This window comes from Macaca thibetana, chromosome 5 (assembly GCF_024542745.1).
Source record: "Macaca thibetana thibetana isolate TM-01 chromosome 5, ASM2454274v1, whole genome shotgun sequence".
NCBI lineage: Eukaryota > Metazoa > Chordata > Mammalia > Primates > Cercopithecidae > Macaca > Macaca thibetana.
Window position 1 is genome coordinate 42882144 of NC_065582.1, and position 26275 is coordinate 42908418.

Genomic DNA, 26275 nt, shown 5'->3' on the forward strand with positions numbered 1-26275 from the left:
ACTCTGGCTATGGGACCGGGCTGATTCAGGGAGGAGCTTCAGCCACGATGGTCTGTGCTGTGCCAGATTCCACTGGACTAAGTAGTTACGCAAACTGGCTGGAGGCAGGTAACTAATGCGTTGTGAATGCCAAGAAGGTCTGAGATCTGTGCCCAAAGAGCAACAGTCAGATCTGGGTAGTAAGTTTAAGGCCTTAAATAGGAAATTAGGAGCAGAGAGAATTTGGAACAGATTGGGGAGTGGGGTGGGAGACAGGCTGTGGTAGGTGGTCTAAGACTTAGGTCATTAAGAAAACAAAGACATCAGTCGAGTTCTCTCTGTTCCTGGTGCAAAGAGATCACAGGAATTAGAGGCAAATAAATAGTTGTCTCTTTTGCATGTCTGTCTTAACTTCTAGGCTGTGAGTTCAATGAGGACATGGCTTATTTTTATATTCCCCCCCGAGCAGAGTACCTGGCTGGTTGAAATAATGGATGGGTGGATGGATTTAGACATTCAAATTCAGTACTTAGGGTTCCCACTCCATATTTTTTCTCTGTTATATCTAATTCAGCTTTTATTTGTACCCTTATTTTAAAAATTGTTTCCTTGAGACTATAATGAAAGTTATAGTAGAATTTTACCAAATGTGACATTTGTCATCTTGTCTATAACAAACTCTAAGAAATAGAATTATATTCTATATATTTTTCATAAATTTTGAATTTCCTTTGCATATACACGATTACTTTTTTGTCCTTGGAAAATGAGAAACAATTTCTTAATTACATTGCACAAATATTAACATGTCTCTTAATATTTAAGAATGCCATTTGTTACATATAAGTAGCTGGATATAATGTACACACATAATTAAGATTTAAAGATATTTGGACAACTATTGAAGCATATTATTTTGTAGATATTTGTCTCCACCTATAGAAAACATTGCCAATGTAATTTTATCAATTACACAGAGGCACAAAATGATGAAGATGAGTAAAATTAACAATAAAGTATATTTGAATATTCATGTTCAAGTAGTATTTTTAAAAATCAGAAGATTTAGCAATCTGAGACAACAGAATTGGACCAAAACATGACCCAAAGTATGAAGATGCTAAAAAAAAATTGATGTTTAACACCCACTGATGTTTATAAGATAAATTTTAAAGTGAAGCTGGTTCTTTGTGTACTTTGGATTTAAAAACAATATGATTTGTATACATTGAGAAAAAATACCTAGGAAAATACATTGAGAAAAATTAAATAAATAAAATGAGGAAATGCAGGTAAGATGCCATATGAGGTAACCTAGATTTTCAAGCTAGCTTCTGATGGCTGGCTTTCCAGGGCTTTTTGGATGTTGATAGTTTTTGTTTTGTTTCTTGTTTGTTTGTTTTCGTGTCACCAGGCAACATCTTGACTAACTGCAACCTCCATTTCCTGGTTTCAAGTGATCCTCCTGCCTCAGCCTCCCGAGTAGCCAGGACTACAGGTGCACTCCACCACGCCCAGCTAATTTTTCGTATTTTTAGTAGAGATGGGGTTTCACCATGTTGGCTAGTATGGTCTTGATCTCTTGACCTCGTGATCCACCTGCCTCAGCCTCTCAAAGTGCTGGGATTACAGGCGTGTGCTACTGCACCCGGCCAGATGTTGATAGTTTTAAGGAAATAATTTCTTAGACCTTTGACTTTCAAATGTGCTCCTTTCCAAAATTGCCGCCTAAGGACTATATGGCCTCAGTGTGCTGCTTCTCCTTTGCCAGTCCCATTTCATTTTACAAAGTCCAACCAAAGGGACACTTTGGGAATGCATAGTTAAAAAAACTATTTGCTGATTCTCCCTGATTAGATCTTTAAAGTTATTTTTGTAGATTCTTCTAAAGACAAAACACTTACTACAATTACAAGAGAGTTACATATGTAGGTAAAAATCTATAAAAAGGCTTTCAACTCTAAATTCAGTAAAAAGTTATTACTTGCAAGCATCAATAAGCAAATGGTTTTTTTTTTGTTTTGTTTTACCTTAGAAAATGTAGTGCAGTCCATTGTTTATGTAAGATCGATAAATATTGACTTCTCCACCTGACTTATTATACAAATGGAAAATATTTGAAATTCATAAAATATTTTATAATACTTTCAGCCAGGTCAACAATACACCATCATTTGATACTGTATAAATAAAATATTTAGGCTTTAATTTCTTAAACCAATTTTATAAAATCTCTATGTAACAATAGAAAAATTAACGTAATTGTTAGGCAGGCTCTTGAATGCAATTTATCAAATGAATCTGAGAGCTTCAACCACTTCTTTAGAAAAAGTGTAATATTCTGAAAAGTTCTGTGTAACTGATATTATCTGTAATTAACACCTACTAGTTTGTGTTTGTTAATTAAATTTTATCTCATTTGTGTCATCTAATGCTTTCTAAATTATTGGGTAAATTAGTGTTCTTTGGTTGTAAGTAATAAAAATCAACTCTGGCTAGCTTTAGAAAAATTAATTCATTGGAATAATATCAGGGGCTCACAAAATCATTGCAAAGCTGGAAAGCCAGACTTGAGAAGGGTAGCTATCAAGGCAGATCCTGGAGCTAGAAAATAAGAACTGCAGTAATTCTCACAGCAAGGTGCAAATGCAGAAGTTATGAGAAGCTAATTCATATCAGATTCCAAAATCCAAACAATAGGCAAATAAGCATTTTGCCTGGTTGTGCAAATTTCAGCAAATTATACTTCCATTTGAAGTATCCCTCCATCTAACACTCCCCCCCACAAAACAAAACAAAATAAAACAAAACCCAAAAAACCTTCATTGAGATGAAAGACTCCTGTGTTTTCATAAGATTTATATCATTTATTTTGGCATGTATTGATAGTACCAAGACATGTAGGATGCCTGCTATTTCTTGCTTTCCAAGTCTTTTAGAAACCTATCAGTACAATGATGCCACATGTTATTGCATAATATGGTAAGATAATTAAGGTCCCTGTGGGTTAAATTGCAGCAAAGAGGCAGGGTTGATGGGTTACAAAGTTGGAAAGCAAAAGTATACTGCTATTCCTGCTACATAAAAGCAAATTACTTCTATTTTTTTCTATTTATCAAAATGTAGGGGAGAAACAGTATATGCTGTGTATCAGGTTGCTCCAGGAAAAAAGGCTGTATCAGGAACAGTAGCACATTTAAAGTTACCATCAGATCAACATATTCTTTTTCAAGATATGTGTATTTTGTCCAGCTAACTCTGAGATAAAACACCAATATGCTAGGAATGATCACCGCTAAAATATTCAAGTCTGAAATTCCCCTAGGTGTTACTACTTTTGATTTACTATTTTGGTAGGAAAGTGTGGGGTTAGCTTGCAGTTGGCCTGTGGTAGCTTTATGTTTATCTCCAAAGATGGCTGGAGCCACAGTACTCTCTTTCAGCCAAGATAGAAATGAAATGCACTAGCTAGTGATATATAACATGCTATTTAAATCCTGAAGCTCCCTTGAATGCACCCTGTATGAGCTTGTGTACATCGCTCTTTAAAAAATACAGATTGGTCACCTGTATTTCCTGATACATAGACATGTTTTGGCTGTGTGACCAGTGGAGTATGAAAGATCCCTTGGTAAACTTTGCTGTGAAGATGAAGTGCATTCTGAGCAACAGTGGGAGGATCAAAGAAGTTGCACCTGGGTGTTCAGGACCAACCTGAAGTTGCCTGTGCTTTCTTATTCCTGATTCTGTGTAGCCTTTGACCATAGAAAATCTTTCTGAGTAAATATCACCAGAGTCTAGTGAGTCCTTTCAATTATCTGACCCAGAGCCTCTTTGACCCTTTTTAAAACCATAATAACCTTTATTCCATAGGTTAGATGGCCACTAAAATATTATGCCATTTTTTGCATATATCTATAGACTCAGAGGAATAATTATAGGATGGGCTCAGAGTCTACTAGGTTTATTTTAGAATTAAAAAAATTAATTTACCTGGAATCTATTAGTAAGTTTGTTCTGGATCCCTAGAAGTTAGTATTAGCTCAGAGTTAGTGTCTAATGTCAGGCAATCCAAAAGTTATGGATATACTCTTCTCCCCGGTGCAGTTACCTAAGTAAATAAATACAGTTACCTTTGAGAAAAAATAGGAGAAAGATTCACAGTGTGCACTTGTGATGTTACTTCTGGACCCCAGGGTTCAGAGCTCTTTCATTCAATGTTCTATGAGTAGTCTTAGAACATGGTGAGAGACCAGTACTCTCTACACTCCACTGTGGTAACTCAGGTCAGGCCTCTGTTTACCAGATTTAGGAGACTTTATTTTCCCCTTTTCTCATACAAATCAAAGTAGATTACCCATTATTTGATTTCTAACAATGTCATAACCAATTAATCATAATCGTAGATCTCTGTAGATCAGGTCATACTAATTAACACTATGGCATGGCTGTATGTTTATGGTAAATACACCAAATATCCCATGAGATTTGATAATCTAGCCTTTCTTTCCTGGAAACATTGTCTCTCCCTTGAAGTCATGGTGCCCGTTTCAGTTTAACATCTCCCACTAGCGCTATTAAACAAGGGAAACATGATGGTAATGAACTTACAAAGTCTCTGGCTTTGTAGATCTCAAATCCTTGAGGAATGGAAAATTTCAACACGGTCTTAAGGGAACACAGTTAGGAGGTAAGACATAATGATGTATGCTAGCATTCCTGTCTCTGAAAGACTTAAAATTAAACTTTTATCTTTTTTTGCAACACAGCTTACTTTAGAGTTGGGAAGGTTTGCATTACCCAAAGCAGAAAAGTGTCAAATACACTTAGTCACCCAAAATAACACATGGAATTTAGAATCTCTGGAAAATGCACTCATTTGACAAATTTATTTTTTCTAATATTGTATTCCAACCTTTTTGTTGAAGAATCCTCAAAAATCTATTCTGAAAGAAAACAATGTTCTTAGAGTTTTACTGATATAAACCAGCAAATTCATCTCTCTCTCTGTCTCTCTCTTTCTCTCTCTCTCTCTGTCTGTGTGTGTGTGTGTGTGTGTGTGTGTGTGTGTTTGCGCGCATGTGTGCATTTACAAGAGCCTCCTCAGATTTGGATATTTAAAATAGTGTCCCCTAGGACATGATGGAATTCATTTCTAATTACAGATCTGGATAGGTTGGGTAAATAAAAATGTATTGTATTTTTTCTTCAAGAGAACCACCTTAGGCAAAGAAGTAGCAGTATCTTCAAGCAAGGAAAGAACAGTTATATCAGTCAAGAACGGGGAATTTTCTGAGCAAAGATGCCTCAGTGGAAAATGCTTAATAGGTGCTTTGCACTTTAGGCTACTAAGTCTTCTCTGAATATGCCTAGATAGCACAATTTCCTTTGTTAAAAATTTAACCACTAGGTTCCCCATTTGACCCCCTCATCCCTGTGCAGGCTTTCTTTGGATAAGATATAATAGCTGGATCACCAGTGAGGCAATCTTGGGAATGGAATCCATGTGTAGTGAAGCTAAAAACAGAAGGAACTAGGAATCTGACACCATGGAGTGTCATTCCTATTCTGTAGTTTGCTTGTTTGTTTGTAACTCACAGCTGAACCTAATGCTAATTAATAGAGTAACCAAATACAATATGGTATATAACACAGAAATTTCAACATTAACAAAAGAAACACTTTTCCTGGAAGAAAAGATAATTTAACAAAAAAAGACAACTTTGAGGTACTGTTCCACCATTAAAAAAAAGAGATCCTGTCATTTGCAACAACATGGATGGAACTGGAGGTCATTAGGTTAAGTGAAATAAGCCAGGCACCGAAAGATAAACTTCACATGTTCTCACTTATTTGTGGGCACTCAAAATTCAAACAATTGAACTCATGGAGATAGAGAGTAGAAGAATGGTTACCGGAGGCTGGGAAAGGTAGTGAGGGGGTAGGGGTGGAAGTGGGGATGGTTAAGAGGTACAAAAATATAGTTAGAAAGAATAAATGAGATCTAGTATTTGATAGCACAACAGAGTGACTGCAATCAATCATAATTTAATTCTACATTTAAAAATAATAGTATCAGTTGGATTGTCTGTAACACAAAGCATAAATGCTTGAGGTGATGGGTACTCCATTTACTCTGATGTGATTATTACACATTTTATATCTATATCAAAATAATTCATGTATTCCATAAATATATACACCCACTATGTGCCCACAGACATTAAAAATAAAAAGACAACTTTAAAAAACAAATTAATATATTGGAAGATAATTGCAAACTATTTCATTCATAAAAGAAGAGTCTATAAAGAAGGAGCAATCAGAAAGCAAGAACGCTCAAAGACTAAGAATGTGACTCCTCCTATGTACAAAAAAATCAATTGAAGACTAAAAAACAATATTGTCAAAAACTTACAGACTTTAGAATATAAAGGCAAAAAGAATAAAAATCTTTTTAAAAAGATCAAGGATAAAAACGACAAATCTAGGGATCTGCATTCACTAAACAGAATCTTAAAGAAATAATAGAACAAATTTGAGACAAGGGAATTATAATTTAAAAAATTGAAGACAATTATCTAAATCTAAAGAAGGATGTGAGTACTCAGCTGAAGAGTTCTACCATAAAATTCAAGAATAAAAAAGATAAAGAAAGTAACCTAAAAATGCCTGTGTTGAGGGGAAAAACCAGGTCTACGACCATCATTATGACCATTAATTGGTATCTAGTCTTTCAGACACAGGTGAAATCGCAGATACCTGCTTTCTTAAAGTTGAGCATGGCTATTTCAGTTGTGGCCAACGAGATGCGAAACTGATGGGTATCCTTTTGGAGGAAGCCTTTAAAGCTAACATGCAGTCTACTCTCATGATCTCTCTGCTACAGACCAGCCATCCTCCAGGCTGGCAAAGGTTCTCTCATATTGATTCTCCTGTGACATAGCATGGAGCAGAGCCCAAGGCTGACTTGTGATGGTGACATACTGTAATCAATAAATAAACGTTATTGTTTTAGGCCACACAGATTTGTAGTTGTCACCGCATATGGATCTTACTATTACATCACATACAAAGGAAGGAAAATAAAATTGCCCCTAGACTTCTCATCTCAAACACTGGATACTAGAAAACAGTGAAATAATACCTTCTAAATTCAGAGGGAAATGATTGTTAATTTAGAATGTGCAACCCTACCAAAAGATCGTAGGCAAAATAAGGATATTGTCAGACATGAAAGAACTTCAAAATTTTATCTCATATGTTCTTTCCTAAGATGTTACTTGGGGATGTGTTTAGTAAAACAAGAAGAATTCAGAATAATTTTACTGTAGAAATTGATGATGATCGAGATAACAAAACCACTTTGAGAACAATTATGGGGAGTAGTTAAGATGGTTTGGCTTGCACTAGAAAATTATCACTTGCTTCTTTAGGGAGCTGACCTAATCTAAAATCATTTCTCCAGAGAAAGATTGGAAGAGGAAACTTTAGAGGTTGTTATGTCAGTAATAGTATTCAAATTATCAATTGTATCACCTGACCTTCTCCCTAGAATTCTAGGTGGGGAAGATTGAGGAAGCAATGAGAAGAGTTACATAAGGAAGAATCTGTTTGAAAAACCACTCTATTCTGTCATTCATTCAGTTAATTCAAAAAACAATTTAGAGCACATACTGTATACTAATCCTTGTACTATTCCAGGGAATTCAGAAAACAATAAGACAAAGTCTGTGCTTTCAAGGTACTCAAAATCTTTCCGGCAACTTTGGTTCCCATAAGCCAAACACCATGCAAAGTTATACTGATAAAATAAAGGTAGGTCTAAGAGAAAGGAGGCTAGAGGAGGAGAAATTAATTCTGTGAAAGGTAGGGGTATTCTGGAATCCTCAAAGCTTTCAGAAAGGCCTGAGTCTCTAGATAAAGTTGCACCTGAATCTGGCATCCTTTGTTTGCCGTCAGTTTCCTTTTACGCTTAAGCCCATTTGAGTTTCCTGTCACTTGCAAACAAAGTTCTCTAACTGAAGGAATTCTATGCTAAACAGAAGGAGAAAGAGAATTAGTCAAAGAACTTATAGTGAAAAAACAGCAAGTAGGAGAAATAAGTCCAAAGAAGCAGGAAGGATCTACCTAGAAAGCCAACTAAGACAGCCTCCTGTGAGAAAGGAAGGTGAATGGAATTCACAAACCTCTAAGTCAGAAAAAGCAGCAAGGACTGGAAAAGAATTCACACAGGTCACAGTGGAGTGTGTTAAGGTGATGCTGAAATTGGAAAATAAACTCATGAGAATAGAATGAGAGTCTTACTGGTGTGGGGGATGGGTGGAGCCCAGTTACAGATTGTCACAGTCATCGTTGAATGTATAATGTAAACTTACTTGGAAATAATTTAGTAACTTGTGACAGCAAATCAGATGTTAGAATGAAAGTGTGGTTATGGTAGATATGCTTGTACTCCAAATAGAATCGATTTATGGTTAGTAGAATGATTCGTGTGAGCAATATTGCTGACTCATTCTCCTACAATGCGTGACAGGAGACAAGGAACAAAAGCCTAACTTTCCAGCACTTCTGTATTTTAGAAGTAACAAGTGGCAAGCCTCACTTTCTTGCCCCATATATATGAGGGAATGAGCAAGAAGGCTCACTTCCTTGCACTCATTCTGAGAGGAGAGATGGCATGATGGGCCAAGATTAACAGGATGATATTTATTTAGTGTAAATATAAAACCCTGAGTTTCAGGTAAAAATGCAAAACGAATAAGGACAGATGCAGGGAGATTCTCTTAAAGAGACCTTGAGTATTTAGCGAACCACAATTCAAAATTGAATTGTCTGTGGGGCCAGGACAGGAAAAGGCATTTGTGGTGGGTTCTGACTGCAAGAGAGGCTGAGGAAGAGGAGAATGAATGACTTAGCTAGATGGACAAATTGGCTTCAGGTCACGGGGTCATGGATGCCTGGCTCAGCGTTTTCCTATCAATCCTGTGGACAAAAGGGCAATGAAGAAAAACATTGAGAATGCAAGGCCACGAAAGAAAGTGGCAAATTCGAGCCCCTTGGGTTATGTGAAAATGCCTAAAAGCGAGCTAACTTCTGAAAGCAACCCTGCTTGAAAAGCCTCCGCTGTCTGGGGGCCCCGCCCGGCCATCAGTAAGCTCCGCCCCTCGCCAGACTCCGCCCCCAAGCCCGAAGAGTCTGGGTGCTGCCCCAATCCCAAGGCCCGGTTTAGCCTAACCCCACCCCCGGTCGTCCCGCCTCGCCTCTCTGTTTCCCTGGAGATGCTTTCGGCGTCCCGTCTCTCCGCGCCGGCGCAGCCAGGCCTCGGAATCACTTACAGAGGAGGGGGCGGCGCCGACGCCCAGCACCTGCCGCCGGTGGGGGACTCACTTCAGTGGAAGGGAAAACTGGAGTTGTTTCCCTGGGCTAGTGCACCGAGGTTCGTGACGGCAGGGGCGAAGCTGGGACAGGACCTCCTCAGTTCCTTGGAGAGGCGGCCTGTTTTTCAGGCAGCCCCTTCCCTGACCCCCTACAGCCCTTCCTCCATCAGTCTTTCTCAAGCTTCCTGAGTCCAGGCCCTCGCCACGTACCTCAAGAAACTAATTGAAAGAGAAGTAGGGAAAGGCGCCAGTTCCTCTTGTTCCCCAGTTCACCTGACCCTCTGAGGGAAGTGAAAAACTATGCATAGGATAAGTCCTTTAGTCCTGTTGAGAACTAGGTGGGAACAGAAAGGGAACTGAGATGCTCTCGGTTTTTGGCAAAGATAACTCTATCTTGTAAATTTGAGAGAGCAAATGGTTATCCCTAATGTCACATTTGTATTGAAATACATCAATACATATACATATTTCAGATGTTTTGGCATTTCACTGATTTAGTGATTAGTTTCTCCTATAGGATCTATACTTGGGGATTTTCTTTAAAAGTTCATCTAAACTTAGATGGTAGGAACTTAGTATTTGTTGTAAGAGTGAATCTTATTCCATGACTTGGGGCGGGGAGAGGAGTTACACTACTGACTGATTTTAAACTTCTTTTCTTCTTTGCTATTATTCTTTGCTTCCTGATTTTCAGGCTGAAGTCTATAAGCCTGGAGAGACCATCAGCAGTAATCTGCAAATGTAAGTCAAGTGAAATATGGATTGCCTTCAGACTCTTTTCCTGCTTGATTTTGTGATTTAGCCATCAATGTCAGTTGGTAGAAAATGTGTTTTCTATTTATTTTACTTAACAACCTATCTAATTACCCACGAGAGAGTGCCAGAAGTGTCAAAAAAAATTATACCAGGAATAAACATTATTAGTGACTCCTCATAAATTTTTTTTTTTTTTTTTTTTTTACTTAGAAAGCATAGTGATATTTCTTCTGTAGTTTTCGTTAAACTTTTATAGTAAAAGAGCTTGTGATAGGAAAAGTTTTAATTCTTGTGAATGATTTTTAGTAAAATCATATTTGTTTTGAACTCGTGATGATGTACAATAAACTTGCTTACTGTGCTTTACTGGCTTTATTTCTCTCATCTCAGTTTTTACTCCAAAGTGACTGAACCCTGGAGACACTGGTCAGCCTCAGACATAGTCATTCTCCAAGTAGCCTCCGTGTACACAGTAGTAGGCCTCCCTCCTTTGTGTTTCCTGATAAAGGCATCTCTGGGGATAGAGGGAAGGAGGGTTACTCTTTGAAGAATTTTACTTGGGGGCCAAAAATTTAAACTCACACCATGGGACACATTCAGCCTGACCTAGCACTCTCAAACCTTTCATCCTGTATTTCTCCATTCTCATTTGTCTTTGCATGTGGGGGCCAAACTTAGAGATTGTAACTGTGATACAAGAGCCAACCAGCAGATCAAAGGGTGCACCAAATCTCTTCTGAATACCAACAGTGGAATGGCTTCAGGCGGCCTTTTGATCTTTGTCTCAGCACCCGATGGTGCCACACTGCAGCACTGCCCACTTGCTGGCACTGGGGAGGTGCCTCTGGGTCCTCCTAAGAAGCTGATTCAGCCTGAGCTCCTGGGGCTAAGCTCATTCTGGTGCCAGCCAAAGAGGTATCTTTCATTCTTCTTCTTTCTTACTCACCTGAACCTGAGCAATTTCCTTTCCTGCAGTCACACCTATCTTGTGTGTTTTCCCCTGAGATGTAGATCTAGGAGAACCCTAAGGAGGTGCCATAACTGATGGCGATGTGCTCCATTTATGCTACAGGCCTGGGTCAGTCACCCCATAGCACTAGTCCCATTCTTCATTGGGACTAGGCTGGAGCTCACATGGAAACTGAGAATGCTGTCTGACCAACACCAGGAAAATGATGCAACTCATATTAACAAACACCAAAAGGCTTTCTTTACAGGTATTTAATTTAATGTAAGTACCGCAAACCCTGCTTGAACTTATAAGGCATAAAAGATGGCAATTACTTAGATAAGAAAGTAATTTGTTACAGGACCCCTTTAAATATTTGATGCATTCAAAATATTAACTGTGTCATAAAATTCAGATCACACATTATCTGTTTTGTAAAACAAAATACCTTATGTGGCCATGTATTGATTCTGAGAAACAAAATTCCCTTTCCCGATAGGCACTGGCAAGGCAGGATGTGGGGTTCAGAAACAAGGAGAAAGCCTGTTCAACTTCCACCCTCACTCTAAGCTTAAACTTTCTAACATAGTTTGATTGAGCGATATTTTTTCCAACATGCTTTTTTTTTTTCCACTTTATCATTCAGCTCTGATAACTTTTTTCCACTTTATCATTCAGCTCTGACCACCCCCCATTCAGAGTTTGTGCCTTGAGGCTTGCCAGCAGGGCTTGCAGTACTTACATTAAACTAAATTTAAGAGTAAAGGTGCTCCTGCTGCTAATGTTCTCAGATCAGAGGAGAGCAAAATGAAGGAACTGGCAGCTGAAACTTTAATGGTAGGAAACGTTGACTCAGAGTTTGGAAAAAAAAAAAAAGCGCAGTTGATCTGTATGACAAAGAAGACATACCCCTCTCCATGTATGTCATTTGCATTTGGTTTCTATTCGATCTCAAGTAAACATCAAAAAGGATAAATTTTATATAACATGCTGGTATGCCAACTTTGGTGAGGAGTTATACTCACCTGGATGAGCTATGTTGACTGGATCAGCACCTCTGGGGGCTGCTCTCTTTTATCTGTCTACAAATAGCTGGATATTCTTAGTATTCAAGGAAATTGCAAGCACTGTTCCTCATTTTGAACCTCCTTAGTGAACTCTTCAAAGATGCCTGCAATGATGAAGAGATTACCCTGGCCCCAGTGCCCACTGCATAATGCTTTGGCAAGTCAAGTGGGGCTTTTAGAAAAGAGTCTAAAATTTATAGATGATGGAATGCCCCCAAATAAGGCAAACTTAGTGGTTTTCCTCTCTCCCTTTTGAAATTTACTAGGGCTACACTGGTCTGGGTTAAGAACTTAGATCATTCAGATGTTCACTGTAACATTGGAAGACTCTGAACTCTGTGGAACAGTCTTCATAGCTCCTCTGAAGTAAGCTCTTGGGAGGCCCGTTTGGGGAGCTTTGGTGTCCCTTCAAACCTCACATGAGTCATATCTTCTTACCATATGCTCTGTATGATGTCGCCATTTAGTAAGTTCTTGTTATTCCAGTAACTCAACTATTTAATGTAACATCTAATCAGAAAAATAGATTTTTAAAATTTAAAAAAATTGTCATTATGTTATGAAGTTATGAAGGGTAATATAGTATGTTTCTAATGTTTAGTCTGTAGGAGAGGACTAACATTTGCTGTTCAGATTGTGCACTTTAAATCTACAACTGCATAAAAATAAGTGGGCATTTTGTTTCATAGATCGTATCACGCCTTGATAAGCTGGTAGTACTGGGATTCTATTATATTTAAAATAAACCACTGATCTCCATTAGAATTCTCTTTAATTATGTAAAAAATGATTTTTAGGCCAGGGTAATAATCTTTTTCAGTAACACGAAGCTGTCTGTTTACACTGAATTTCAGAAGATTTTCTCTCGTCTTAGTGCTTCTCCACCCCCACCTCCACCATGGCTTTGTAGCACTAGAGGAATATTGGGTCTCAGCCATCCACAGGTGGTTCTATTTCAGGTTTGACTACATCTCTCCTTCTCTACTCCTAACTAAGCCACCACCCTCTCTCCCCTGTATTTCACAGGAGATTTTGAGCTGGCCTCTCTGCTGTCTACCCTTTCCCCTACTACAGTCTAACCTGAAAGAAAAAGTCAGAGTGATCCTTTCAGGATGAAAGTCAGATCGTGTCAATTCTATGCCCTGTATCCTCCAGTGGATTCTTACCTCAATGAGAATAAAAGCCAGTTTTTACAGTAACTCTCAAGACATTGCACTGTTAGGACACCCAACAAAATTCTCTGTAATGTCTTTGAGCTTGTCTCCTGTTTTTATTCATCCCTTTGCCATTGGTGAGCATTTGGGTAGTTTCTAGTTCCCTGCTTTGTTTTCCAGTAGAGAATCTTATCAACATCTGAGGTTCTATGTATTTTGCTTATTTGTGTATTGTCTTTCTCCATATTTACCCCCATACTGCAAAGTCTGCGAGATCAGAGACTTTTGTCTTTTTCTTCACTGCTGTATCTGGCACCTGGAACAGTGTCTGGCACCAAAAAGGAGCTCACTAAATATCTGCTGAATATATTCAAGGCCCAGATTTTATTGTGATTTTCCCTGGGTCACACAGGTAGTAATGCTGAAGATAAGCTGTTTAAAACCTAAAACAAGTCTTTCAGTTGCTTGATGAAGCTAAGAGTACAGGTCAAACCTGGTAGATATAGAGGGGGTGGGATCAGGAGCCCCTGGCCTTTTGGATGCCTCTCTATTTAACAGAAGCGTGGGTTCTTTTGCATCTGAGAGCCCTTGCACCATGTAACAATTTTTCTATTCTAAGTTCACAGACATCATGTCCACATGTCGCTTTGGAGTAAGATTTAGATAACTTGATTTTATAGACTTGCCTTCCTAATTGCTCACCACTGTGGCACAGTGCATTTTCCAAAAAGGGCTGCAACAGTATCTCCCATGCCATATTCTTTTCTTACAATGAAACTTTGACACTCCCCTATCAATAGGTGGTTCTGTGTTCATTTGCCTTGAATCTGGGTGAACTTGTTATTACAGCAGAAGTGGATGCTATGTGACTTCCAAGGGTAGACCCTAAAAGGGGATAAAGCTTCTGCCTGCCTATTCTCTAAAATACTTGCCTTTGGAGCCTGGAGCTGCTACATAAGAAGTCTTAGGTTGCCATGATGTGAAGAAGCCTATGCCACATGAGGAGACCACATGTATGAGTTCTAGCAGATAGCCCCAGTTGAGTCCCAGCTAAGAGTTAGCATCAACCACTAGAAAAGTGAGTGAAGACACTTCAAGGTGATTCCTGTCCCCTATCATTGGGTTACTACAGCTTCTGAGTTTTCTCTGCAGAGGCTCCTGTCATCATGGAGGAGAAAAAATCCATGCCTATCATACCCTGTCCTTATTCCTGACCCATGTAAAGTGTGAGATAAAGTTGTTTTAAACAACTTTTTAAAAACAGTACATTTTGAAGTGATTCATTATATTGTTATGGCTGTGTGCTTTCTCAGGGCAGCTGTCTCCTTGTTGAGAATTGTTCTTATCATCTATCACATCTAAGGGAAAGCCTTTATTTGCGAGCTATAAGGCTTTTAGAAAACAGCAAGTATGAGCAATTTTCAATTATTGATAATAACAGGAAAGCAACACATAAACATTGGAAATCCGTAGCTATCCTAAAAAGCTTTATTCTTTAATTGCAATCATGTCCCTTACAAAACTCTTACCAAATATGCCAACTGAACCATCAATGCTTTTATCATATTTTCTTCTTATCTACTTTGTGGTGAAGATACAGACAAATAATAAATTGGCCAAAAAGCAGACAATGGAGGAAAATAATGAGAGAAGCAACCTACAGAATCCACTCACTGAGCATCATTCCTGAATAACGCAGCTATAGCACTACATTGTAGACATTCTCAACTAAGATGACAGACTGTGAATCTCTAATAATGTCTTAAAGGATCCTTCGAAAGATTTATTCTTTAAAATACAATTTCTACTTATTTCTTTTTGTAGTCCGAAATGACCACCCTGCCCCCACTGCCCATGACACGCCCGAAGCTTACAGCCTTAGCCAGACAGAAGCTGCCTTGCTCCTCCAGAAAAATTCCAAGGTACGTGCCCCTGGTTTTTACTTATTTTCCTACAGAATGAATTTTCTGTAGTAAGAAATGTCAATAACGTATCTCAGAAAATAAAATCATTTCAAGAGAGGAGAAACATACCTTGTTATATTGAGAATATTGAAATCTGTTGTTTCAAAAGGATTTATGAACCACATTCAAATACTGCAAATTATTTATTTATTAATCTAGTTGTTATTTCATCATTTTATTTCCTATTGCAATTATATCATGGTTCCCATAGAGTTTTGGAGGTAAGTTTCCTGTTTTAAATGTGTGTGGAGAACAGAAAGCAGAAGCTTTGGGAATGAAAAGTGTCAAGCTTTTTTCTTTTTAAGGCAGAGTCTTACTCTGTCACCTAGGCTGGAGTGCAGTGGTGTGATCTCAGCTCACTGCAACATCTGCCTCCTGGGTTCAAGCGATTATTGTACCTCAACCTCCTGAGTAGCTGGGACCACAGGCATGCATCACTATGCCCAGCTAATTTTTTGTATTTTTAGTAGAGACGGGTTTTGCCATGTTGGCCAGGCTGGTCTGGAACTCCTGGCCTCAAATGATTCACCCACCTTGGCCTCCCAAAATGCTGAGATTGTAGGGATGAGCCACCATGCCCGGACTGAAAGGTGTAATGCTTTTAATCTATAAGGTCCCAAGGGTTGACTTATGTTTAGGAAGAAGGAGGGTGGAGCCTTACTTGTAGGGTAGATTGGAGGGCATGAATCAGCTCCTGAGATGATGCTGGGGCCTGAAAATGCATCATCAAACTGCTGCTGCCCATGAGTGACTGCTGAGCTACTCAAAGTGTCACTGAGGAAATGCAGGACAGAGAAACTGATACATTTTGTCATAATTATGAATATTAACTGATTGTGCTATTTTGAAATTGCCATTTATAATTCTATTGACTTTTTGTAATACACATATTATTTACTAACATAAATAGTTTGCATACATAGGTTTATTTTCTTTATATGCCTACTTTTCCATTCCTGCAAGGTATAATGATCAAAGTATTAGGAGTCTTCTTTGTTCTCATGCCTCATTTTTAGTATTTCTTCTAGGAAAAACCAAAGCCCCCAGACCAAAATAAATACATTCAGCTAAACTAACATAAAAATTCTTTTAAAATAGTAAATCAAAATTTTCTTTTCCTATAGCAGATAAATCTTTCAATGAATGTATAATTCATGTGTGTAACTATAATATATATACATATTTTTTGTTTTACTTTTGAATAATGTAAAATATTTATGAAGTCTGAAAAAGCTTATTCTTTCTGTCTTTTTAAAGGATTTAATTTATCTTTTGTTTTCAAGGTGAGCAAAAGCATAGCCAAATCTCATATCCGTAGGATAGGATGAGTTTTAAAGAAAACTTTTTCTTGTATTCATTTCATTGAAGAAAAAGATTTTTATCATACCCCCTAAAGGCAAAGTTTGTATCAACATTCTTTAATAGCTTCTGAATAAAACACTGGTATTTGTTTAGTTCCATATCATCATAGTTATGAGAAGTTGATAGCATGCTTATTTTTAAAGGTGCAAATGGGTGTGAAGAATGAATGCACTACAAGTATAATATATTTTCAATAAGGGCTTCTTAAAATCATTATCACACCTTGAACCTTTAGTAATTTGAGTTTTATGTGTGATTTAAAAAACTGTTCAAAGAGCATTTCAGGACAAAATTGAGTAATGTTTGGGACAAATTCATGTTATACGTTTGAATCAAACAGGTGTTCTGGGCTCTGGATTCTGTGCCAAACAGTATATAACTTCAGCAGTTGGAAAGTTACACCACGAAAAAATGTGAGCAAAATAGATCTTGTAAGCTTTGAGGAGAAGACTCTTAAGTAGAAAGTGAATTATTTCAAGGTGTTGGTGTTTTATTTGTTTACATACTGGGTTTAATATTCTTCCTTATCATTTTCCATTCAGGAAAGATAAAATTTTGAAATGATCAGCCAATGACCTAACTCTATAGCTATTGCATTTATTATATATGGTATTATACCCTGAATATTTCTATTCTCCTAGTGGCATTTTACATGTTTGGTAGCTTTTTAACTTGATAAGGTGGTGCTTTATTATTTCTTTCTATTTCATTTAGGTCTCAATTGATCAAAGAAAAAGATGACATAGATCATTATCTAGAGGTGAATTTCAAAGGATTGTCAAAAGAGGAGGTTGCTGCGTAAGTACAACCTTTAGAGGTACTTTAATATAAAGTTTGTTTCTTTTGTCTTGATTCTTTATTGAAATTTCAATTTTCCTGTGTAATATACTTTTTCATTGGAACATGGCATTTAAAAATTAAAGCTCATATTAAATAGTGATAAGTCATGTCTATTGATCTCACACATATCAAAGTCTTTAATTTTATGGCTCTCAAAATTCCCATATTTACCAAGATATTATACTATCACATTTGCAATATTTAGTTAAGTCTGTGCTATTAATTGCTTGTTAACCTTCGTTTTAAGATGTGTTGTCTCCATGGGAAAGAAAAAAGCTTTAAGAAAAAGATTTATATATCTTTTCTCCTGGTGATTAAAGAAAAAGAAACACCTTACTAATGTACTAATATGTCTCCTTTTCCACCCAAGCGCTCACAAAGAGAGCAAATGGATCATAGTTTATTGGTTAATTTTTAAATAATTCTAAATTGTCTAGATTTATTTTTTTTAGATGAACAATGCAAACTTTGACATTTATCACCAGTTGGAGTCTAATTTATAGGATGAATAAAAGCAGTACAAAAATCAATGTAAGTTAGTGAGAAATGAATAGAAACCTAGAATAATAGCTAAACAGGTTTAATATTTCTTACCTATACTTAGTGGCTCTGTTATCAGATCTTTTCATGTAAGTATTGAAAAATGGAAATCTTGTAAATCTACACTTATCTTATGGAATTCATTAATTGTTTCAATTAAAATATTTTATGCAACAAATGTTCTTAAAAGATTCTCTCTATTAATATTGTCTCATGCTATGGGATTCTACTGAAAGAGTGTTGCTAATGATATTTTGGTGTGGGTTTCATATATTCTGAAGTTCTACGTCTCTTGGTGTTTTCCATTTTATCAGATATTATCTTTGTCAATTTGCATATAACATGGAAAAACAGTCATTTACTCTGTCAATGACTACTTTATAGAATGACAAAATTTTATAGTAGTTGTAATCACTCACTTCTGCAGAGGTCTATAGACTACCATGTATATGGTATGTGGGATTTTTGGTTAAATGCTATTCTGATGATTAATTCTTTAACTTTCCGTGATAACCTGTTACATAAAATTAAAGGTCAATATTGTATGACAGTACAACTACTTCTTAAAAGAAAAATATATGTATGCCATATTTGGATTCTGATTTAAATATTATATCCAAATAGTTTTAATTGCCTTAAGAATTGGAATTAAATTAAAAACTAAACATGCTACACATAATTTCAACAAACTAGAAGTCCATATACTAAAAGTCTACTGACATTTAAGCTTTCAGTGCAGGCTGAAGAAAAATTTTTATCTAAGACAATGCAAAATAGGCTATAGTGATGAGTATTCTCTTAATATTATTTTTCCACTAAAGGTACTGCCAAATTGATTTCAAACTCATCATTAAACTATTTGCAACGGTAACACTGGGTAATTCTCAGTTCTTACTACAGTATTCTCCTTAAAGTTTCCTTCACTTCAGTGCTTTCTTAGACCAAAGCTCTTTCTGTAAGATAGTGGATGCAAATCATTAGTATGGAGATAGCTTGTACACAGGTCATTATTGTGCTTTTGATTGATATACATTCTAGACCTTGCCCTAGACAGACTAATTGAATAGCATAAAAAGGAGAAAATTGATGAATGATTTCAGCATCTCCCAGCAATGCCCAGCAGGTGCCGTGAAGAATTACGTGTAGTCTGTTAGCCAAGGAATTACTGCATAAAACTCTTTATAGCCATTCAACCCTTAAAAGATAAATTGATCAAGAAACATTTATTAAGTACTCACTTTATATCTAATACTAGGTTTTTCGCAGTGGGAGAGACAATGATATTTTATTGTAAAATACTTGGCCGCATCCTGGAACCTTAACATCTACTTGAGACAATAAGACCTATGAGCAAGAGACAAATATGAAATGATTGAGTGCCAACTGTACTGTGAGGTGCAGCCTAGAGGTCAAGAAACAATCAGAGAAGACTAAGACAATAGGATAGAACTTCTCAAGGAAGATAGATTTTGAGTTTGGCTCCCTGTCTGGTAGCATTATAAAATTATCTAACTAGAAAGTCATACATCTTCAGTATATGAAAATGTAATGGGTAGAAATGGAAGAATCAAATCAGGCAAAAACAATGTCTAAGATATATCCTCAAATCCCTCTGTCTACTGCCTTATTCATGTCTTTAAGATGGTGATCAATATATTTGTGTATACTCATTAATACAAATGATGTACACTGGCTTTGATATCCCATAGTACACATATGCTCTGTGTCTAGTTTCAAAATAACCCCTCATCATGTACCTCAAAATATACCAACCTACTTATGTATAAACTCACACGCTCTGACTTTCCTCCCAATGCGATGGGTGGAGAGTTCCTACTGTCATCTAAGTATGGTCCCTCTGCTGTGCTTCCTCTTATCCCCTCTTACCTGCTCCCAAGACTTCCTCCTGCAGTTAAATTTGTTTTTCTCCTACACCATCAATTTCTCCATTTTCATTGGATCAGTCTCACTGGTATTCATTTCTACTCAAACATTTTTCTTGACATTATCCCCTTCCAGGTTCTACCCCATTTTTCTCTACCCAAGACAGCAAACAAAAGTGCTGTCTAAATATTTTCACGTTTCATTTTTGCCTCAGTTGACTCTAAATAGGTTTCCAGCCCCCATACTTACTGAAATGCCTCTTTAAGGTCACCCATGACCTCTAGTTTTATCACATCTAATAGTTATGTTTCTGTTCCCAGCTTCGTTGATGTCTTCACAGCATTTGACCGAGTTGAACGCTCTCATCTTCTTGAACATTGTGTGCTTGTGACTTTCGGGATGCCATTTTCTATGGTTTTCCTCCACACTGGAACACTTCAGTCTTCTTTGCAGGCTGGTTTTCTCTTTCCAAACTCTCAGTAGTGAGGTGTCCAAAGGCTGGGTCCTAGGTGCACGTCAGTCATACTCTCAACCTGGACCCAGTCTTACAGCTTTAAACATTAGCAATAACCCGATGGCTACTTAATTTATAAATCCAGCACTGACCTCTCTACCAAGCTGAAAGTTTTTAGATCCAATTGCCTCCTTGATGTGTCTACTTGGATATATCACAGACATTCCAAGGTTAATATAACCCAAAACTGGACGCTTGCTTCACCCCTACTCCTCTCCTATCCGCAATATTCTTCCCACAGCCTTTCCTCAATTCAGCAAATATCATCAAGGCAGCCTTGAGTTTTACCTTGCTTACTGCTACTCCCCTCTAATCCATCAGTATGCCCGATCAGATACAACTCCAAAATATATCCCATGTTCATCTCCTGGTCTTCACTGCAAAGCTTCCATCATGTCTGCTAAGATCACTTAAATGGTCATATAACTGCTCTACCCACACCCACTCTCACTCCACCGCACTCCTCCTGCTAGAGTGGTCTCTTGAAAACATTAGATCATGACATTCACCTGCTTAAAATCTGCCAATAGCTTCCCATTCTTCACCTGGCCTGAAGCTGTGCATGGTCTGGACTTTACTGAGCTCTCTGACCTTCTCTCTCTTTCTCCCCACCAGTCTCTACTCCCGAAGTGGCCTTATTGCTGACACTTCTTATGCAGGTGTCAACTTGAATGTGACCTCCACAGTGAGCCGTTCCTTGACCTCATAATAAAATGTAAATGAGTAAGGAAGCAGGGTAAGCTAACATATAGTTGTCACTGGAATGGCCAAACCCAAGTGATGGGGGTGTATTTTACTTTGGAATGGATAGAATTGTTCAAAGGCAAAGGGCTTCTGGGTTTTGTATCATCTACCTTCACAGAAGAAATTTCAGTATGCTTCATTACTTTCTAAGTGACTAGATTATTGTTGTGCCTTATAGGTTCATTTAAAACAATCAAATCCATTGTATTCACATTCCGTATTTGATAATGATGATTTGACTTTAAACTACAAAGTCAAATTTGACTTAGCAGTGAACTTCAAATGGTTCACTGCTACTATCTAACTGATCTTTAACAAGTACAGACAGTCATGTCAGAAGAGTTTCTGTGCGTCGGGTTTTTAATTCTGTATAATATTATCAGAATGCATTATTGTTTTCAAAAAGAACTTAAAATATCACTTATTATCATATCATAATTACTTTGAGTAGCTAAGTAATAAAAGAGTCATTTATAGATTCAAATAAACATTTCTAGAGGGCACTTTACAGATTTAGCTATGTATATGAGGAAACAAAATCATCTGGGGACAGAGTATGTTAATCTGCTCAATATTATTTTCTGCTTCAGATATCAAGTTCTATTATATGGAAGAATATATTTGGTTCAAAATTGTGTGCATCTCTAAGATATTACTTTCTTTCCAAATATCTTATTTTTAGTATCATCAGTGGGTGTTTATTGAACATCACTTTGTCAGCAAGCTCAGTGGCAGTTAGGACTGTTTGTTACTATATTCAGTGAGTTTGGGCTGTAAAGAAACAAAGAACAATTTACTTTCATATCTTTTAAAGCCTTTTTCTCCTGCCTCATTTTGAATTGTATTATACTTACTCAAAGTAAATTAGTGTTTTGCCAGTCTACGTTTTTTTCTTACAGACTAGGTTTTTATCTTGAATTTCAAAATTTTCATCCAAAGGTACTTTTATGAACTACAAATATACTTTTTATATGCAAATCTAGCTTCTGGATTTGCACAATGCCTTGGCATTCTAAACATATGGAGCAAGATGAAGCCCATGTATTTAAGATACAATATTTCATAATTCTTTATTGGAAGTTAGATCCTTTCAAGTGTGCTCTTCCTCTGCTTAATTCATTTTTGTTTACTTTTGAAATTTTTTATGAAATCATTTTGGTTTCTCTTAAAACAGTTTGCTGTTTGGTAAAGTAATAAATTAAATTCTCTATGGAGGTTTGCAAATTAACTTCCTGAAGAAACCAGTTGCCAAGCAAATGTTTACATGACTAATCTCCAGATGAGACAGAGATAGGTGGGCAAGAGAAGGAAGAACCCGTTTCTTGCTAGGAAAGAAGATTTTGGTGTTCCAAAATGAAGAGAAAATTTCTTTCTCATGAATATTTTTTAAAAATAAGTGATTACAGAGAATGCAGATGGAAAGAGAGAAGAAATTGTCACTCCTTTTTGAAAAAATTCTGGCATTGTCTTCTAGATCAGATCTCTAGCTAGAAGATCTCTAGATCGGATCTTCTAGATCGGATCTCTCTGAAACCAGGAATGAAAAGACCGTTTTGCCATGATTTAAAAGAAAAGAAAGAGAAGGAAGGGAAGAAGAAGAAAAAATGGAAAGAAGAAGGGGGAAAAGACTGATATCAATAAAGTTTAAAATTGGGGAATTTAAAAAATGTAGTTGGAAGGAGATTTTTGAAAAACAAAACAAGACAGAATAAAACAACAATGTTCACTAGGTGCAAAAAAATGGTCTCAAATTTTCACCAAAACCAAATATAGAGATAAAAGAAAAGATTTCAAATGTCAACAGAACATAGAAATGCCAATTTTTTACGCATTTATATCTTTGTGTCCCTTAGGAGTTTGCTTTAAAATATTATTTTCACATATGGTGTTTAAGTTTACCAGCTCTAATAGACGTTTTTAAAAAATATCTCTGAGAGGAGACCATGGGAGTCATGACTTGCAGCTCTGGCTATTAGAGGAGCTGATTCCTTCTGCAGTTGAAAACTTGGCTTTGTTATGTAATACCTGTATTGTCTTAAGGAGGTTACCTGCTTTCTCTCATCTTTGCTTTCCACAACTATTTGGAGAGCATAATAACAAGAAATTCTTACAGGAATTAAATGAGATTCTCTATGTGAAACACATGTCGATGACACTCAATTGAGACTATTATTAATTATCATTGCTCATTTTTCTTTGGCTTTTAAGCATTTATTAATAGTATAAATAGCCTAAATATTTTGCATTAACTTTATGTGTTGATGTATGTAGTGATATTAATTTATCATTTCTCTTTAAATACCTTTTTGTTGTACTAAGTATCATTTTCATCATGTCCTAAAGGCAGAGTTTTAAATAAGATATATTTCAAACTTATAATACTAATCAATGAGAGGACTTTTTACTTTTATAGAGACAGGGACTCACTTTGTTGCCCAGATTGAACTTGAACTCCTGGCTTCACGCAGTCCTCTCACCTCAGCCTCCCAAAGTGCTGGCATGAGAGCTGGGAGCCATCGTGCCCAGCCAGTTTTTAAAGAAAATTTCAAGTTGCAATAAAAACTTTTCAGAAATGTATGGATAAACTCGCAGTTTTAGAAATACACAGAATATAGCTGGAGGATGTGGTTTTTCCTACAATAGCCCATAAACCTGTAAGAGCAAAATGTACTTCTCTATTTAAAAACCATTTGGGAAATTCCTTTTTCAGTGTGATAGGACAAAGTGATAAATAAAAAAAGATAAAAGGAGACAAGCACACAGGTACCACAGAGGATGAATCAGCCAGAACTGTCAGTCAGTGGGATAAACAATGATCCAGCCACATCACTCTCAATGTATGGGGCAAGATGGTTTTATTATGTTGTGTTTTGTCTTTGATAGTGTGTTCTTTCTGTATTAAGAAAACAGGGAAGATTAAAAACTATTTAGACCCTTTTCAAGCCTCCATGATGGCCAAAAAACAATCCTTAAAATTACTGAGGTTACTGCAACTATGGAAAAATCATCTCCCTGGCCTATATCCGTATCCTGTTCTGTTTTCTATGTTGGAAATTGGAGATGTGGTAATAACCAGTGTCACCATCTCATTGTTTAAAGCAAAACCAAGTTATGGATTCACAAAAGCTCTTTTGCTTCATCAGGGTTTCCACAGATATTACCAGACCAGGCACTTTTCTGGGAAGCATAATCAGGTGATGCCCACCTCCAGATTAGAAGGGAACAGCATTATCATTCTCTTTTGTTTTTATTTTTTTATTCTCTTTTAAAATAAAAGCATTTAAATGTCTAGTTATAAGAAATGAAAATGAGAATATAAGTTTGTAGGAGATACTTTTCCTTGATAGTTTTTATTATTTGGAAGCTTTTAAAACTTCATGTTTGTATTTCAGTGACTCTCTGAGACCATTAAAATATGATCACCCTTTCTTTGATCTAGGAAGGCAACTTATCAAGATATATATGTGTGTGTGTATATGTATATATATATATGTAGTGTGTGTGTCTATAAATATATATATTGTATGTGTGCATATTATGTGTATATATGTGTGTGTATTAACATCTTCAAGCTCTGTGCTTTAACTATTAATCCCAATTTTCTACATATCACTATATAAAAATCTTTCAATATACTTTAAGTGCTTGTCTTCAAGCCAAAGTGCAAGCATGTTAAGTCGAATTAAATACAGGCATATCTTCTTCTATTGCACTTTGCTGTATTGTACATCAGAGATACTGTATAGCCAGAAAACCCAGATAGAGAAACTTCTTCCTCTTCTTCCCTGCAATCTACACAGTGCAGGCAAAACTTGACAGTTCCTTCATAAAAAGAATATCAGGGACACATCACTAATTCAGATGTCAGATTTACATTAACCAACATCAGTATATGCATGCAAACCTTGACACAACAAAGAAAAGCTCCAGAAAAATAGCCTACATATTTTACTGTCAGAAGGGCTGTGGAGGCATCCTTAGGCCAAGTCTGTCGACTTAGACATGTATATAAAATTAGGTTTTCTTATTTAACTAGCTTGCCTATATTGCTTTTTATGGAAGCATCCTGTTTTTCCTACTTCAGGTAAATTAAATTTGTAAGGAAGAAGCTAAAATACTGAAATACTAGCTGACATGGGGATGATAAAATAATTGGCCACTATGAAAATGACAGACTGGGGACAAGAGGCAAGGCATGACTGGGCCCTACAGCCACCCTTTTCAGTGTATTTACATTGTGTTGAAATTAAATAACAGAATTCCTAACAAAGCATTATTTTGTTGACCTTACTCTATTTCATATGGCAGGGAAATAAGTAATATATTTTAGAAAAGTTTTAATTGTATGTTTTGCTTTATTAGTTTTTGTTTTAGTCTAGGTTTATATATTGAAAGATTTGTGTTGTTGGGAAATTTACCAATGTTGATTGCCTCTGTCCTTACATTAATAAAAATTGTTTATTAATTTACTTATTAATTAATTACTATAGTATCTTCCAAACTCTTAGATGATCAATAAGAATCTTTCCAAATCTCTTTTTTGCTTCTTGGATGTTTTAAAATTCCCTTCACATTGTTCCTAAGGGCTCAGAAGTTATTTGGTCAGAATAATTTCCAAAATGCCTAAATTTTCTTCTAAGTATGCTAGGAAACCTTTGGCTCATTTTATGCAGGGAAATGATATGCTGTCACTTTAGTTTAAAGGGATCATTCAAGGCTGTTGGGCTCTGTGGATATTTGACTGGGGAGCACCCCGAGCAAAAGATGATGGTGGCTTGACTAGGGTAGATGTAGTGGAAATGATGAGAAATGGTTTAATTTAGAATATATTTAAGTGATAGGGAGATCAGAACTTACCAATGGAGTAAACATGGGGACTAAATAAAGCAATAGATAAAAAATGACTCCTTCTGAACTGACCCCAGCAACTAGTGGGATGTCTTGTTCACTGCTGAATCTCCAGCACCTATAACAATATCCACATAGTAGGCACTCAAGAAATACTTTTTAATTAAGGCCAGCCTCATCCCAGCCCATGCATACTGTTTCCAGTTTAATTCCTTCTGTTCTTGCTTTGAAATTCATCTTCTTGCAAAAATAATAGTAATGACTAATATTTGTAGAGCACTTTCTATGTTTCAG

The 26275-nt window shown here is 36.6% G+C and overlaps 1 protein-coding gene across 2 annotated transcripts in view; it reads left to right on the forward strand.

The window, feature by feature from the left end:
- Nucleotides 1–9240: 9240 nt before the first annotated feature.
- Nucleotides 9241–26275, forward strand: part of TTC29 (tetratricopeptide repeat domain 29) — a 262482-nt gene continuing 245447 nt past the window's right edge. Inside the window, exons 1-4 of one of the 2 annotated variants that reach the window (XM_050789925.1) lie at nt 9241–9418; nt 10054–10100; nt 15110–15207; nt 17326–17409. In XM_050789925.1, coding sequence (XP_050645882.1) covers nt 15116–15207; nt 17326–17409 — 176 coding nt within the window. In that variant the 5' untranslated portion in view covers nt 9241–9418; nt 10054–10100; nt 15110–15115. Of the gene's footprint in view, nt 9419–10053; nt 10101–12397; nt 12498–15109; nt 15208–17325; nt 17410–26275 lie in introns of those variants that run through there. The other variant, XM_050789926.1, reaches the window with a different exon arrangement.